This window comes from Cryptococcus depauperatus, chromosome 1 (genome assembly GCF_001720195.1).
Source record: "Cryptococcus depauperatus CBS 7841 chromosome 1, complete sequence".
Lineage (NCBI taxonomy): Eukaryota > Fungi > Basidiomycota > Tremellomycetes > Tremellales > Cryptococcaceae > Cryptococcus > Cryptococcus depauperatus.
This window is the reverse complement of record NC_089468.1, coordinates 2,661,787-2,675,833: the sequence shown is the minus strand read 5'-3', so window position 1 is coordinate 2,675,833 and position 14,047 is coordinate 2,661,787. Positions and strand designations below refer to the sequence as shown.

The window sequence follows — 14,047 nt, the reverse complement described above, 5'->3', positions numbered from 1 at the left end:
CAGAAAATAAGTCACTATTTGAAAAAGTCTTGAGGTGTCAGAGCGTTACGGTCACAAAACTCAAAGGGATGGGCGGTTATCACCGCCCAAGCAAATGACGTCATGCCGGCTGAAAAATGCACAGGTTGGGACTTTTCGTGTGAATGCGGCGACCTCCGCCATTAAAGGTTCACGTCGCCTGCTCTTGGCGGCGATAACCGCCGTGGCAGTGCGGTACCGCACGCGCCCACTGCATTTTCTGCAAAAAAAAATTCAGAAATCTCTTTTCATACCTTTTTCCTTTCTATTCACTTTTGTCGTTCTTTCTCCAAGACTTTTTTCGAATCTCCTATCCCTTATAAAACCTCATAATCGCATTATCCTCCATTCTCCATTCACTCCATCATGCTCGCGCAAAACATTGCCCTTGCACTCATCCCCCTTCTCGCCCTCCCATCTTATGGGCTAGACGCGAACGCGATGCGTTCGCGTTCGGTTTATCAGCTCATAACTGACAGGTTTGCGCGCCCGTCCTCGGCTTCAGGCGACTGTAAGGCCTCAGACCGCAAGTACTGTGGCGGAACATGGTCTGCTATTACCGATAAGCTCGACTACATCAAGGGTATGGGATACGACACCGTTTGGATATCCCCTGTCGTGTCCAACATTGAGGGTTCCACTGGCCTTGGCGAGGCGTACCATGGCTATTGGACTCTCAACCCCAATACCCTCAACAGTCACTTTGGTTCTGCGGATGACCTCAAGGCGCTCAGTTCTGCCCTGCACAACAAGGGCATGTACCTTCAGGTCGATGTTGTCGTCAACCACGTTGCAGCCACCTCTGGTTCATCTTTCCAGCCGAATGGCGACTATGGCCCTTTCAGTGCTGCTGAAGACTATCACCGATTCTGCTGGGTCGATAACTATAACAATCAGACAAATGTCGAACAGTGTTGGCTTGGTGATAACTCTGTTGCTCTCGTTGACCTCAACACTGAGAACGACAAGGTTGTCTCCTTCTGGAACAACTGGATTTCTCAACTTGTCTCCAACTATACCATTGACACCATTCGAATTGACACCGTCAAGCACGTCCGTACCGACTTCTGGCCCAATTTTGTCAAGGTAAGCCGATATGATGTGCAACTTTTACTGATTAGTGGTACAGGCTGCTGGTGTTTTCAACCAGGGTGAAGTTCTCAACGGTGATGCCATGTATGTTGCTGGCTACCAAAAGAATGGCGCAGTCAACCCGTTCAACTACCCTATCTATTACCCTCTTGTCCGTGCTTTCAATGGTACTAACCAAAAAATGGATGAGCTCGTCAACACGACTTCCACCGTCAAGAGCCAATTCAATGACCCTACCCTTCTTGGTAACTTTTTAAACAACCATGACAATGCCAGGTTTGAGAGCTTTGTCACGGACAGTTCGGTGAGCTGATTGTAGTAGAGTGCTCAATGTAGGCTGACCTCATTCGTCCAGTTGATCAAGAATGCCCATGCATACCCATTTGTCACTGACGGCATCCCCTATGGTTACTGTGAGTGATTTACATTGTGGATGAATATGGAAACTAAGTTGGGGTAGACGGAAATGAGGCTGGCTTCAAGGGTGGCAACGATCCTGATAACCGAGAACCTCTCTGGACTGCCAAGTATGACACTTCTTCCGACATGTACAAGTTCTTTGCCGCCTTGAATGGCGCCCGAACCGCTGCTGGCAAAGCCTCCAGCTCCTTCTATACTGATCAGGCAAGTTTCTTTTCTTACCTTTACCGCATATACTCATCCATATTGGCAGATGACTGTCTCCAAGCTCTCCGACACTGCCATCCTCGTTGCCAAGAAGCCACTTATCTCTGTGCTTTCCAACACCGGATCCTCAGCCTCTGATACTTCGGCTAATATTCAATCTTCTGTCTCTGGCTGGTCTTCCTCTACCAAAATCGTCAACGCTCTTACCTGCGAAACGTTCACCACCGATGGTTCTGGCAACCTCGCTATTACCATCAAAAAGGGTGAACCTCTAGTTTTGATCGAGGACAGTAAAAAGAACAGCCTTTGCTCCAACTCTAGCTCGAATAAAAGCAACAAGAATGGTGCCGAGATGACCAAGAAGATTGGCAACGGCGCCGCCTTGATCTGTGTCGTCGTTGCGGGATTGCAAATCCTTTTATAAGATTTATAAAAGTCTGTCAGGAGACCAGAGAAATGTGGCATAGTAGGCAGTTAATTAACGAAACAATTTATTTCCATGTGTTGAGCGTTTTCAATTTATCCTTAAATCTCTACCTCATTCAAACCCAGCTAGATGAATCAATGGACATTCATGATGAAAACGAGATGTGATTGTACCAATGTGATGGCTTGGAGCAAATGAGAACAGGATGACTCGTTATATAGTGTACATTAAGAAACATTCCATAGCTTAATCTTTGGTTGCCTACTTAAACACTTTCTTCAGCCTTCTCTCTCTCCAATGCCGCCCACGCAGCCTTCTTCTTTTCTGTCCTCTCTTTGGCTGATTCTCTATTTCTTGTCGTTCGCTCAATCCGCTATAAAAGAACACTCTTTAGCGGTTGAGAATCTCCGACATTTAGAGTCACAACGATGTGTAGACGAAATGACAGGCTAACCTACTTCTTGTCTCAAACACAAGGTCAAGGCCTTTTTGTGATCGTTGCAACCGCCACTCCATCTCATTAAGAATCCCTTCGCATGGCATTCCTCCAACGCCTGGATATACTCTGCACAAGCTATTCACGTTTGTGTGGTTGGATTTGTCAGAGAAAGATACAAAGACGACAGAGAGTCAGCAAGACAAAGTGAATAGCATGAAACGTACCGTATTGCTTTTGCAAATTTCCAAGAAGCGGGTGCATAGTAGGATGGTGAAAAGGTCAAAAGAAAAAGTGGAAATGACTGCAAATTCCTTCGACAGTTGGACGAATGGTTGACTCAACAGCTCATCCACTGTAGTTGTTACTTTTTATAGTATGTAGAATACATTTAAAAGCAAAAGAGAAAGAAAGAAAAAGTAAATGCTTTGTTGCATGCAAAAGATGTAGAATCCGAATTTATGGGATCATTAGGATACTTACGTAAACCTCCACTCTGCTGCTTTTTCGTCTCAACTTTCTCTTCTTGAGTAACTTTTTACATTCATCTCTCAAAGACGATATTTCAAGAATGGCCGCTCACAGATTGACTGTCGCGAGCTCCTCGATACTAATCACCTCTGCCGTCAAAAAAGCGCCATTACGGCTGACAATACTCAGCTCGCATCGTATACATTGCCATTCAGCACCACAGGTATGGAAACGATCAAACTCGTCTGCGGCTGGAAACCCAGCGTTAGAAGCCCCCACAGGCGTGAGAGGATCTCGACAATTATCGCAGGTTGAACCACGGCTGTAAGTCGTTGTGCTATGTGGTAGTTGCGCTGATGAATCTAGTCAAATGACTTTTACATGTACAGCCAATAGTTGTGGACATCGGTCATCACACGAATTTGCAAAGAAAAGTTACGAAAAAGGAATTGTGCTTGTTCAGTGTCCAAGCTGTAAGGCGAGGTGAATATATTGTTCTTTCTTCAGAAGATGAAACTGATATCGGGCTTTTGCAGGCATCTGATAGCAGATCATCTTGGCTGGTTTAAGGTACTTGGAAAGTACCATGTTAATGCTCCTAGACTAACCAATGACTATAGGAAAGCATGGAAGGAGGAAAGCTGAAAAATGTCGAAGATATATTACGAACAAGAGGCGAAAAAGTAAAAAGAGGCAAAGTCAATTTTGACGGAGATATAGAAATTGAAGGCGAATGAGATGATGTCACGCCTCTCAACATTGGCTTTGAAACCGACTGCATTTCATTTTGTCCTTCTCCGTCTTCAAACCATTTTGTTTTCAACAATCGAAAGTTTGTGCTTAAATGAACATCGCCATCAAATGGCTTTTTGGATTAGCCAATTGCTTCATTATACGAAGTCAATTGGGCTGAAACTTGTTGAAACAATTTACCAAAGCATTTTGGCTTCCAATCTTGCCAGTCTTGCCGAGAACATGGGCGAATATCGGCTGTCCGGCTCAAGATTTAAGAATTTCGTCTTTCTTCAACAACTATTACTCATAGCTAGTGAGCTTTCCATTGTCATATAATTGCTAGAAAGTAATGATTCACCTTCTGTATCTTGTATTCTGTCATGGACAATCTTCTTCCCGCAGGGCTAATCGCCTATCACCGTAAATCCGAGCTTCTGTCCTCAATGTCGCCTGGTCTACCTTTGACCACCCCTCGCAGAATCCTTCCTTTGCCTTTGGCCAGGCCTCCACCGATGTACCAACCTTTTAGGTACTTCCTTTACGCCCATCCCGCCTGACAAAAGCCGTATAACGTTCCTATCAAGACTTCATGTTTGAACTTGCCACAACCTTTGATTGTTCTGCTCTACTTGCAAGCTCCAGGATAGTGTTGAAAAGAAAATAATAATTCAATACCTCCTGAAAGAGACTCATAATAGCCTGACACATATATTCGTCTATTATTTCATGACTTATACTAACAATATTAGAACGCAAGACGCCAAACCACCCACTAGCAACCAAAAAAAACACTTCATCAACTGGTGAGGCGATTACGCTTGATGCGAATTCGATAATACTTCTACTCTTGAATTGATTCAAAACAGCGAATGTCTGCCTGAGAAACAAGAGTCGCTCTCTACAAAGAAAATCTCATATCTCAATTTCGCCAATCTGCTTCATCTTCGTACTGTCGATCTAGCCATCTAAGCATTTGGTAAGAGAAAAAGGAAACCAAACTAGGTTCAGCCATCCAGTCGCACCACAGAGTGTTTGTACGAGTCAATCATCACATGAAAATCTCGCATCCTAAATCAATCTTTAACGGACGGAGCACACCAATTTCTCGCCCTCTAGTTGCAATATTTAAAGGGCAACAGCTTTCCAAACAGCAACAAGACCAAAAAACAGAACCCAAAGACGAAAAGAGAACCGCAATTGAAGACGGATTAGCGGTCTGCCTCCTCGGATTTAGCGTAGCACAACAGAAACGAACCGAAACACTCCAAGAGAATCAAATTTCAGAAAAAGATATTAGCCCATCGAGTTTTAGAATTAAGCTCAACATGTATGATTTGGCGTATGAAGAAGAGCTAAGGCAACAGACGGTCATGGCTGTAAGTTTTCAACAGGATGATTTGCAAGATGTTTCGGCTGACTTGGGTGGGATCATAGGAAGTGTTGCCCGATGCCGAAATGTAAGCCCATTTTGGTTAATAACAGTTACCTTCTAGAGCTCATTGTTTTTCTCAGGTGGCGAAAATGGGAAAAGACTGAAGCTCCACTCCGTCAAGGCCGAGGTTGGTATCCTCGTTTGGACAGACATTTTTTGGAGCTCTTGGTAATCTCAGAGATCCATTGCCTTGCTCATCCTCTGAACTCTTCAGCCCCGCTAGGCTTCGCCGAACGGATTCATCGACATGCAAGTCGCGTTCGGCGGGTTGCTTGTGAGAGAATTGGCCCTGAGAGATTGCATGCGTATTGTGAACGAGTGAAAGAAGCTTTTGAGGCATACATGATGGGTGGGTGGGCAAGGGCTGGGGCGCCTCTAAGAGACGGAGGAATGGATGTAGAACACCATGAAGATATCGGATTCGAGATTGAACGTGAACACGAAGAACTGGAAGAAAGAGGAAGGTCGCCGGAGCGTGGGAATGGCAGTGTCAAGCGAGAGTTTTCTCCTGCTGAACGATCTCCCGTCGAAGTTTTACCAGAAATTGGATTAGTTCAAATGACGAATTCTAATGAGGATTCAAGTCATCTCTTAGAAATTAACCTGAAAGATGTCTCCTATTTGGACCAATTATCAGAAGAGACACCAGAAATGGATTCCGAAGAAGAGAATGACAATTCTTCATCGAAAGTAACTGTGGGGACGAGCTGGAGCGGATCAAGTGCAACTATTATGGAAGTTGACAAAGACGCCGCATACTCTAAGCATTCTTCCCAGGCAAGTAGTGTACTAACTCTTTCATACGGAGACGATCGCTAAAATTCACTGGATCCAGTTGCTTATTAGACCTCCCGAATTCGCCCAAGCAACACATACAGATGTGAGATTGGCAATTCAGACATGATGTATGTGATTTCAAGGCTGACCTTTGTTGTAAAGTGATTGGCCACTAAAAATTTCCAGCCAGATGATTTCCTGCAATTCCTGTGAATTTCTTTCCTTTTCGCTTCAACTGACTTGTAAGAACGAAGACTTTTTTAGTTGTGTTTGAAATTTGGATACAGGTGATATACTGGAAATTGTTTGTGAACAATTGGATAAAAACTATTTGTAAGATCTCAAAAAAAAGCTAGATGGTTTTCTTAACCGATACAGCCATAGTGTGCTTTCATGTATGATTCTTTGTTCTAACACAAATACATCATATCAAAAGATGAGCACAGACCATAACATAAATGCCATGATCTATAATCAGGCATACTATACACTAACACATGAATGATTTTGAGTCTCTTTATCTATTCAGGCTTAACTGTTTGACCGCAGAACCTTCTGTTATGGACTTGAGCATAGCTGGCGTTGCAGAAGATGATGCTCTATTATTACGTCTTGGTGTCCGAAGACCAGGACCAGGACCTGAAAGATCATCAAACTTAGTGGAGGGGTTGGGAGGGTTGGGTATGAGAGCTCTGAAACCTCTTCTCACTATGGTATCCAGTCAAAAAGCGTGAAAGAGGATAATGGAAAAATCACGATTGTACTTGCCTTTTTTTACAAATGCAGAGATATCCCGATCGGAATTGAGTTGACGAAGCAATTCCGGGAGGGATGGTATAGGAGGATCACAACTAGGTACTGTTCACGTTAGTTAGACATGAGCAGACATTCAAATGACAACAGATTTACTCCTATAGTCGTGTTTTGAAACATCCAATATTATCGAAAATTCTCTCGCCGGTTCTTCTGGGTCAACAAGAGTGAAGCGCATCAACAGTTGATCTTCTAAAAATTCTTTCAGCTCATATAAATTTAAAAAGGCAATCGGCCTACGATTAATGCCTTCTACTCTCCATCCCAACGCTTCTTCGAGCTGCTGTAACTCAAACGTATCCCTATCTCTCATCTGGTTAAGTACGTTTCTTTGCCGCTCTTTCTCCGTTCTTTCTAATGTGACCTCTCTTTTGACCGCTTGTAGTTCCGCCTCAAGATTTGTAGACTGTTCTTTTGTCTTATCGAGACTAGCTCGCAAGTGCGATAACGAAGCATCAAGATCAGCAATAGTGTGTCTCTCCTGCTCAAGGTCTTAGTCCCATTGAATCAGCTGTTTTCAACATCGTTCAAAAGACGAGACATACTCGCCAACATTTCTCCTTCTCGCTCTCTTTCTGCCTGAATTCTTCGTTCCATCTCTTCTTGATCTGCTTTCAATTCTCTGATATTGGCCATATGATCCGAGGCTCTTGCAATGATCTCCGTCCTCGCCGCTTGCGTGTAAGCATCGATGGCATTGAGAAAACCCTCAATGTGCTTTTGAAAAGGCTCCCATCTTAGGTCAAGGGTCGGGGCACCATTCTGAGAGTTCCCTGTCTCAAGTAAAGCATGAAGTGAGGCAGGTTTCGGAGGCATCGCGTATGTAGTAGGTGGCATGATGACCAACACTGATGCTTTTCATGAAATGTGGTAATAGTGACAATGAAAAAAGAATTTATGTCAAGATTTGGCAGTTTTCGTGTTTGGTTCTATCGGTGGCAGTTATTAATGTTAATGAATTTATAATTAATTAATTTCTAATTTATCCCAACGCCAAACAACAAAAGACAGGCGCGCTTTCATTCAACTGAAAAACAAAAGTAAAAAACAACTTTCTCATCTTTATTCTTCTTCTTTTCATTCTTCATTCCAAAATGTTTTCTCGCGTATTAAAGTCTACCAACTCACAGCAGCAGCCCGCTGCACAGACGCCATCATCACCTACAAAACCTACTAGGCCAGGCCATACCAAGTCTCAGTCGGTCGCTGCGCCTTCGCCATCCAAAATACCGGTTGCCTCTACTCCAGCATCTCGCTTATCATTTTTACAGACGGGTTCTAAAGAGAACCAGCCATCAGAAACTCTGTCTAGCTCATCACAGGCCAACAACGAACGATCAAATTACCTCTCTTTTCTCTTTTCTCAAAGCCAGAATGATGTCCCTACAACACCAGTCAAAGTCAACAAGCATGTGTCGGCTCCTTCTGCCCCTGTACCTGGCTACCCTTACCACGGCGCTGCCGCTCCTGCTCAGCGAGAAGAGAGACAGCTCTATCGAGACTCTGAGGATGTGCATATGGCGACCATGAAAAATAGCGTGAACCCTACTATGTTGAAACAACTCGCCAATGTTCCTCAGCAATCTCAAGCTCAATCCCTTGTGCCGAAACAGCCCAATCATGCCAACTTTTATGCGGCTCAACGAGGTGGTGCGTACGCCGATGACGTTCAGATGAGAACCGCCAAACACGATACCAAACACGAGAAGGAGAGAGGATTACAATTGTGGGAGAGAGAGCTTTTGGAGTCTCCTGATGTTAGAAGGAAGGCTACTGTGGCTCAAATTTGTAAGTGCAAGAGGTTTGTGCTGGCTGTCCTCTGGTTAACTTGTATTGGCTAGACTTCTTGGATTATTACTGTAAGAATAGCCTACATAACTACGAATGAGTAGATGTTGATTGGGTGCAGTTGATCTATTGGGTTACCTTGCTAGTCGCAAAAAGCGTCTCGAGACATTTAGCGCAGATACTACTGCTCGGAATGTACATATTATAGTTTCTTTTACTTTGTTAGCTGACAACCCGCAGGTCACAGGGTCTGATTACGCCAAGGAACTATCTTCCTACAACGGTCGCGAACGTGTACTTCTTCGCAAGCGACGCACCAAGCTTCGTATTGACCAATTCCGTATCATTGCTCAAGTTGGTCAAGGTGGTTACGGTTCCGTTTTTCTAGCTCGCAAGGCAGACACAAATGAGATTTGCGCTCTCAAAAAGATGCGTAAAGGTACTCTTGCCAAGATGGACGAGGTCAAGCATGTCTTGGTTGAAAGAGACATCTTAACTGCTGTTAAAACCCCTTGGTTGGTACGATTGTTGTATGCGTTCCAAGATACGGAACATGTATATCTTGCAATGGTGATTTACTAGCTCTTCTTTTCTCAGGTGGAAGCTGATAGTTCAAAGGAATACGTACCCGGAGGTGATTTCCGAACTCTTCTTAACAACTCTGGTGTCCTCAAGGAAGAACACGCCAAATTCTACGCGGCTGAAATGTTTGTCTGTGTTAATGAGCTTCACAAACTTGGTTATATTCACAGAGATTTGAAGCCAGAGGTAAGGCCAATGGCAGAAACATGAACTGAGACAGAAACTGAAAATTGCTTTTAGAACTTCCTTGTCGATGGTACTGGCCATGTCAAACTTACCGACTTTGGTCTCGCTACAGGTTCTCTTAATCCACAAAAGATTGAAGATATGAAACAAAAGGTAATTGCAATGGCATACTTATCAACACCCAAACTGACGATTCGTAGCTTGATCAGGTTAAGGATGACAATCTTGTTTTTAGGAGCACTCTTGAACGAAGGACTATTTATAGGAGTATCAGAGCTACTGAGCCGCGATACGTGAGTTTGAAAGGGAAAAAGCTGTTGATTCTTTCTAATAATGGCTCACAACTAGGCGGATTCTGTTGTTGGTTCTCCCGACTAGTACGTTCTCTTCTTTTGTATGCTCGAGCCGATCCTAACATGCCTCTTAGCATGCCTCCCGAGGTTCTTCGAGGCAAAACATACACATACTCTGCTGATTATTGGTCTCTTGGTTGTATTCTCTTTGAATTCCTTTGTGTATGTCTGATTTACAGTCTAGAGCAGATCGAGCTAACCGGTTTTAGGGATTCCCACCATTCTCCGGCTCAACACCAGAGGAAACTTGGGCAAACTTGAAGAATTGGACTCGAGTTTTGCGTCGGCCTGTTTACGACCGTCCAGAAGATTTGATCTTCAACCTTACCGACGTTGCCTGGGACGCCGTCACTCGTCTAATTGCGCATCCCAAGGATCGAATTGCCTCTCTTCAGGACATTCAATCACTACCGTTCTTTTCATCCTTGCCTTTCAGTAGCCTTCGTCAGCTTGATGCTCCATTTGTTCCTGTCCTTGACGGCGAGACCGACGTAGGCTACTTTGATAGCTTTTCAAGCCCCGAGGATATGGCCAAATATGCGGAGGTCTTCAAGAAACAGAGGGATGTGGAAGCTGTGGAAGAAAAGGGCATTGGAAACAGAAACAACTGGGTCGGGTTCACGTTTGGCAAGAATGCGAATGTAAGTGTTTTCCTATAAATGCCCTTACAGAACGTCGCTCACTCGTCGTTATTTATAGGTTGCTGTACCTTATCGGGGTATCAAGCCCGAAGGTGAGGCACTACAGACCATATTTTAGATTTGCATCTCTTCTGCACGATTTCTTCTTTCTTTTTCCTCTTCACTAAGATGGTGTATATCTATCTACGCTTTGTTGGACTCAAAACAACTCATATCTCTACGTTTGGACGCTTGATTTCCTACGTTAGCCATCTGTATTTAGAGACTCATGACGCTCATGTATGATTTGCCGATGAATCAAGCTAACTTATTTTGCATACAACATTCTGTACAATGAAAGAACTCATCTAATCTAGACCCCGGCCATGATACGTCTCCACCCATCACTTTGTCCCATCAACACCCTTCCAACCTCACCAATCTCCATTCCTAACGCGACAGTTTTTTCATCAGCTCCTTTACTAATATCAGACGAGCAAGCAAGAGCATGTGAGCTGACCAAGCTGCTTAATACAAGCGCTAGCTCAGAGTTGGACAATATCCTGTTTTCTGTATCTGCAGCCTTATTGGTATCAAACAACATGCTTCTCGTCAACGCATCAAGATCAACCTTGATATTCTTCCACGCAATTTCCGTTATACCCTCCCTCCTTACACATCTCACCAGCGCACCCAACATCATTTTCTGTTGCAACGAACAGGTTTCAATGAATTTGGCTACCGGAGAGGAGGACATTGTCACAAGTACAGCGTTCATAGCCTTTGAATTGACCGGTTGGGGATCAAGTGATAGCGTTGCAGCGTTGAGAAGAAGGGGCTGTGAACTAGCTGATGTTTCAATTGCAACTTCAACAGCACGACGACAGGCATCAAGAACTCTGCGGGCGTCGCCATTTGTGCCAGCCATCTTGGTTGCTGCGAGCGCAATAGCATCTGGTAATAAGACCTTGGGATCTTGATTTGGTGCTCTCGGATGAGGTATGAGTCTAGATTGAACAATGGAGATGAGGGAAGCGCGATCATAAGGCTGGAACAGGATGGTTTGTAGGCCTAGACGAGATTTGATCTTTGCGGCAAGATGTTGAGGAAGATCCATACGGTTTGCTACGGCAATGACAAAGAGCTGAGAATCAGGCATGGTAGGCCAATTAAAGAAATTATACACCACGTCCTGCTTAGTAGTGAGAAGCTGGTCCAATTCGTCCATCAGGACCACACTTAGTTTGGATCAGCTAACGCATGATGTTTGTTTATTGTAAGGGAAGTGCAGCTCACAAAGTATGCCCTCTTGGACCGCGTGCACCACCGCCTTTTCTTCCAAAATGTGCCTCCAACCCTCTAAGAGCCGTTTTTGCACTTGCTCCCTTAGCACCGCTGATGGCTTCCCATAACACTGTATATGCATGCTGGGGCGTTGGGATTTTGAGGCCGTTTATCTCAATATAGGAAAATGGAGGTAATTCTCCGTCCTCGGCCTTGCGTTTGAGCTCTTTGACGACAGCATGAACAGTGGCTGTCTTGCCTGTTCCAGGAACTCCAGCAATGTCTTCCAACAGTGTAATCAGGAGGAAGAAGACGATATGAGGACACAGAACTCACAAAGACAACCACCTCCGCCGCTCTCAACGCCATCTTCAACCTTGCTGAGCACATCTACAAACTCTTCTTCTCTACAAGGCAAACTTTCTGGGGTAGCACCTACATGTAGCATCCGCAATGCTCGTTCAAAAGGGTCAACAGGCAACTGGTTAGGGGCTAAAGGATTAACAGGCAAATTGGAAGTTGACGCTGTAGGATGGGCTGTACGTTTTGTTGGTCGCTTAACCTTTTTTGGGACAATTCTTGTTTTCTTGCTCTTTTTGGAAGACGCATTGGCTTTTGTCAGCCGTTTTCTCTTTCTTTTATTTGTTTTGTCTTCTTCCATTTCTTCTTCCGGTTCACTTGGTTCATTGATGGCATCTTCATTTACCCCTTCGCTTTCTTCACTACTCGCCTTGCCTTCTTCAATGTCTTCTTCTATGTCAGTCTGGTTTTTCTCTGGGACTTCAGGGTGTTCCGCTCTTTGAGGTTCAAGCTGATACACTCTATCTCTCTTGGCATCCTCCCGCCATTGATCAATGTCGATTGTCCAAATGGTGTGCCCTTTTGCAAACTTGTCACAAGCACGACGACACCAGTAAACCCCTTCAAAGACATATGCCCAATTGGCGCCATTAGCTCTGATTTTCCTTGATTTCGCTTCTTGAGGCGGAGGTTTGCAGTGCTCTTCAAAATTCGCAGGCGAATAGATCACAACAGTTCGCTCGAGGCTTTCAACGGGGAAGATGCTCCTTACATATCTTTCACGAGTCAAAGAAGATGCAGAGCCGAGAAGCACCTCATTCTTTTCGTCAAAAGCTCAATCAGTGCATGACATATATAGATATGCGTTCATACGTACATCTTCTACCTGGACGCTCTTCATGACACTTGGCATGTCCTCTCTCCTATAAGCCCAGTGGATTTCTGACATCATCCTCGGACCATCCTCTTCCCCTTCTTCTTCATCTGATCCTTGTTTCTGATTTTGAGTCGGAGGCTCCTCCTGCCACAAACCTACAAGAATACCTACACCATCTCGGTTGCCTTCGACCTTTACGAGAACACCGTCTCCTAGAGAGAAATGTCTTTCAGATACTTCGTCTGCCTTCTTAAACTTGAGAGGCGTCCCATTTCTTCGTGACCGTATCTTTTTGAGAGTTTTGTGGCGGATACGCCGTGTACCATCCGGAAGAGTTTCTACAGACAATGGTTTTGAATTCCATTCGTAAACGATGTTGGGATGCATTGCCCTCGGACTTGGTGGGGCTGTGAATGAGGGAGTGAAAACCTGTCCTCTTGTGGACCTTCGAGGCGTTTGAATTGACATTGTCTCTTAAGAAGAAATGAGATGAAAAGAAAGAATTAAATGAATAGAATTGAAATATAAATTACATTTCTAATAGGCGACTTTTCTTATTACTGGGTCCGAAATTAGGCGAATGTTCCTCATTTTTTCCAACATTTTTGCCCACAAAATTGCATAATGAGCTTTATATGGCCACACTTTTTCGTTTTCATGTAACATTCGCATTTGAACAGTACTTGTCAGAAAACTTGGAGATTTCATTCAGAAATTCGCAGTGCTTGGGAAAGTATGGACTCTGATGGCTTCGGATGGAACCTCCTTCACCAATTCTTCTCATCCAGCTTGACTTGTTTTCTATATTTTATTCAGTCATTTCCGAACGCATCCACCCTAGCAAGGAACAGCTGTACTTGGCGTACTCAGCTTCCAACCATCTTGCGATTGGGCCAGCTTGCAGAACTTGAGGCCATTGAGCCAGACAAGATCTCAGAGATGGGTTCGACGTCAGCAAAAAAACCAGTGCTCGCCTTGACATGGCAATGGACCAAATTCAAGTCTATCAGATTCTCTATCCTATGACTGCCATGATGACGGGCAATTTCATGATCGACAGCATCACACTCATGTCAAAAGACGTCTACCAAGTGCGCCTCCATACCATCTTGATTATATCAGAATAGCGATTAACCATTGTTGTTGGTTGCTAGAGCTGTTATCTGCAAACCTATCGTCGCAGGCCATTAAAACGTCAGCTAGAGTTGTATTGGATTGCTTCGTACAGT

The 14,047-nt window shown here is 44.3% G+C and overlaps 8 protein-coding genes across 8 annotated transcripts; 5 read left to right on the top strand and 3 right to left on the bottom strand.

The window, feature by feature from the left end:
• Nucleotides 1-384: 384 nt before the first annotated feature.
• L203_101050 (uncharacterized protein) lies at nucleotides 385-2,161 on the top strand (the record flags this gene model as incomplete). The annotated part of the gene is made up of 5 exons (XM_066210500.1): nucleotides 385-1,104; nucleotides 1,148-1,414; nucleotides 1,466-1,523; nucleotides 1,571-1,734; nucleotides 1,784-2,161. The coding sequence occupies 5 exons, from the start codon at nucleotides 385-387 to the stop codon at nucleotides 2,159-2,161; spliced, it is 1,587 nt and encodes a 528-aa protein (XP_066066597.1).
• Nucleotides 2,162-2,429: 268 nt separating this feature from the next.
• On the bottom strand, nucleotides 2,430-2,864 carry L203_101049 (uncharacterized protein; the record flags this gene model as incomplete). The annotated part of the gene is made up of 3 exons (XM_066210499.1): nucleotides 2,430-2,537; nucleotides 2,623-2,738; nucleotides 2,828-2,864. The coding sequence occupies 3 exons, from the start codon at nucleotides 2,862-2,864 to the stop codon at nucleotides 2,430-2,432; spliced, it is 261 nt and encodes an 86-aa protein (XP_066066596.1).
• Nucleotides 2,865-3,171: 307 nt separating this feature from the next.
• Nucleotides 3,172-3,808, top strand: L203_101048 (uncharacterized protein; the record flags this gene model as incomplete). The annotated part of the gene is made up of 4 exons (XM_066210498.1): nucleotides 3,172-3,395; nucleotides 3,438-3,554; nucleotides 3,608-3,641; nucleotides 3,692-3,808. 4 exons carry the CDS (start codon nucleotides 3,172-3,174, stop codon nucleotides 3,806-3,808), a joined length of 492 nt encoding a protein of 163 aa, XP_066066595.1.
• Nucleotides 3,809-4,046: 238 nt separating this feature from the next.
• On the top strand, nucleotides 4,047-4,363 carry L203_101047 (uncharacterized protein; the record flags this gene model as incomplete). The annotated part of the gene is made up of 2 exons (XM_066210497.1): nucleotides 4,047-4,119; nucleotides 4,209-4,363. The coding sequence occupies 2 exons, from the start codon at nucleotides 4,047-4,049 to the stop codon at nucleotides 4,361-4,363; spliced, it is 228 nt and encodes a 75-aa protein (XP_066066594.1).
• Nucleotides 4,364-4,858: 495 nt separating this feature from the next.
• On the top strand, nucleotides 4,859-6,180 carry L203_101046 (uncharacterized protein; the record flags this gene model as incomplete). Its single annotated transcript, XM_066210496.1, has 5 exons — nucleotides 4,859-5,182; nucleotides 5,241-5,263; nucleotides 5,319-6,015; nucleotides 6,074-6,118; nucleotides 6,178-6,180. 5 exons carry the CDS (start codon nucleotides 4,859-4,861, stop codon nucleotides 6,178-6,180), a joined length of 1,092 nt encoding a protein of 363 aa, XP_066066593.1.
• A 352-nt stretch (nucleotides 6,181-6,532) lies between these two features.
• On the bottom strand, nucleotides 6,533-7,665 carry L203_101045 (uncharacterized protein; the record flags this gene model as incomplete). Its single annotated transcript, XM_066210495.1, has 5 exons — nucleotides 6,533-6,719; nucleotides 6,780-6,873; nucleotides 6,925-7,020; nucleotides 7,069-7,320; nucleotides 7,374-7,665. 5 exons carry the CDS (start codon nucleotides 7,663-7,665, stop codon nucleotides 6,533-6,535), a joined length of 921 nt encoding a protein of 306 aa, XP_066066592.1.
• A 257-nt stretch (nucleotides 7,666-7,922) lies between these two features.
• Nucleotides 7,923-10,496, top strand: L203_101044 (uncharacterized protein; the record flags this gene model as incomplete). Its single annotated transcript, XM_066210494.1, has 11 exons — nucleotides 7,923-8,616; nucleotides 8,670-8,687; nucleotides 8,738-8,811; nucleotides 8,857-9,186; nucleotides 9,235-9,384; nucleotides 9,439-9,537; nucleotides 9,585-9,677; nucleotides 9,733-9,761; nucleotides 9,812-9,899; nucleotides 9,947-10,378; nucleotides 10,437-10,496. The coding sequence occupies 11 exons, from the start codon at nucleotides 7,923-7,925 to the stop codon at nucleotides 10,494-10,496; spliced, it is 2,067 nt and encodes a 688-aa protein (XP_066066591.1).
• A 234-nt stretch (nucleotides 10,497-10,730) lies between these two features.
• L203_101043 (uncharacterized protein) lies at nucleotides 10,731-13,286 on the bottom strand (the record flags this gene model as incomplete). Its single annotated transcript, XM_066210493.1, has 4 exons — nucleotides 10,731-11,595; nucleotides 11,654-11,924; nucleotides 11,978-12,761; nucleotides 12,819-13,286. 4 exons carry the CDS (start codon nucleotides 13,284-13,286, stop codon nucleotides 10,731-10,733), a joined length of 2,388 nt encoding a protein of 795 aa, XP_066066590.1.
• Between the last annotated feature and the right edge of the window lie 761 nt (nucleotides 13,287-14,047).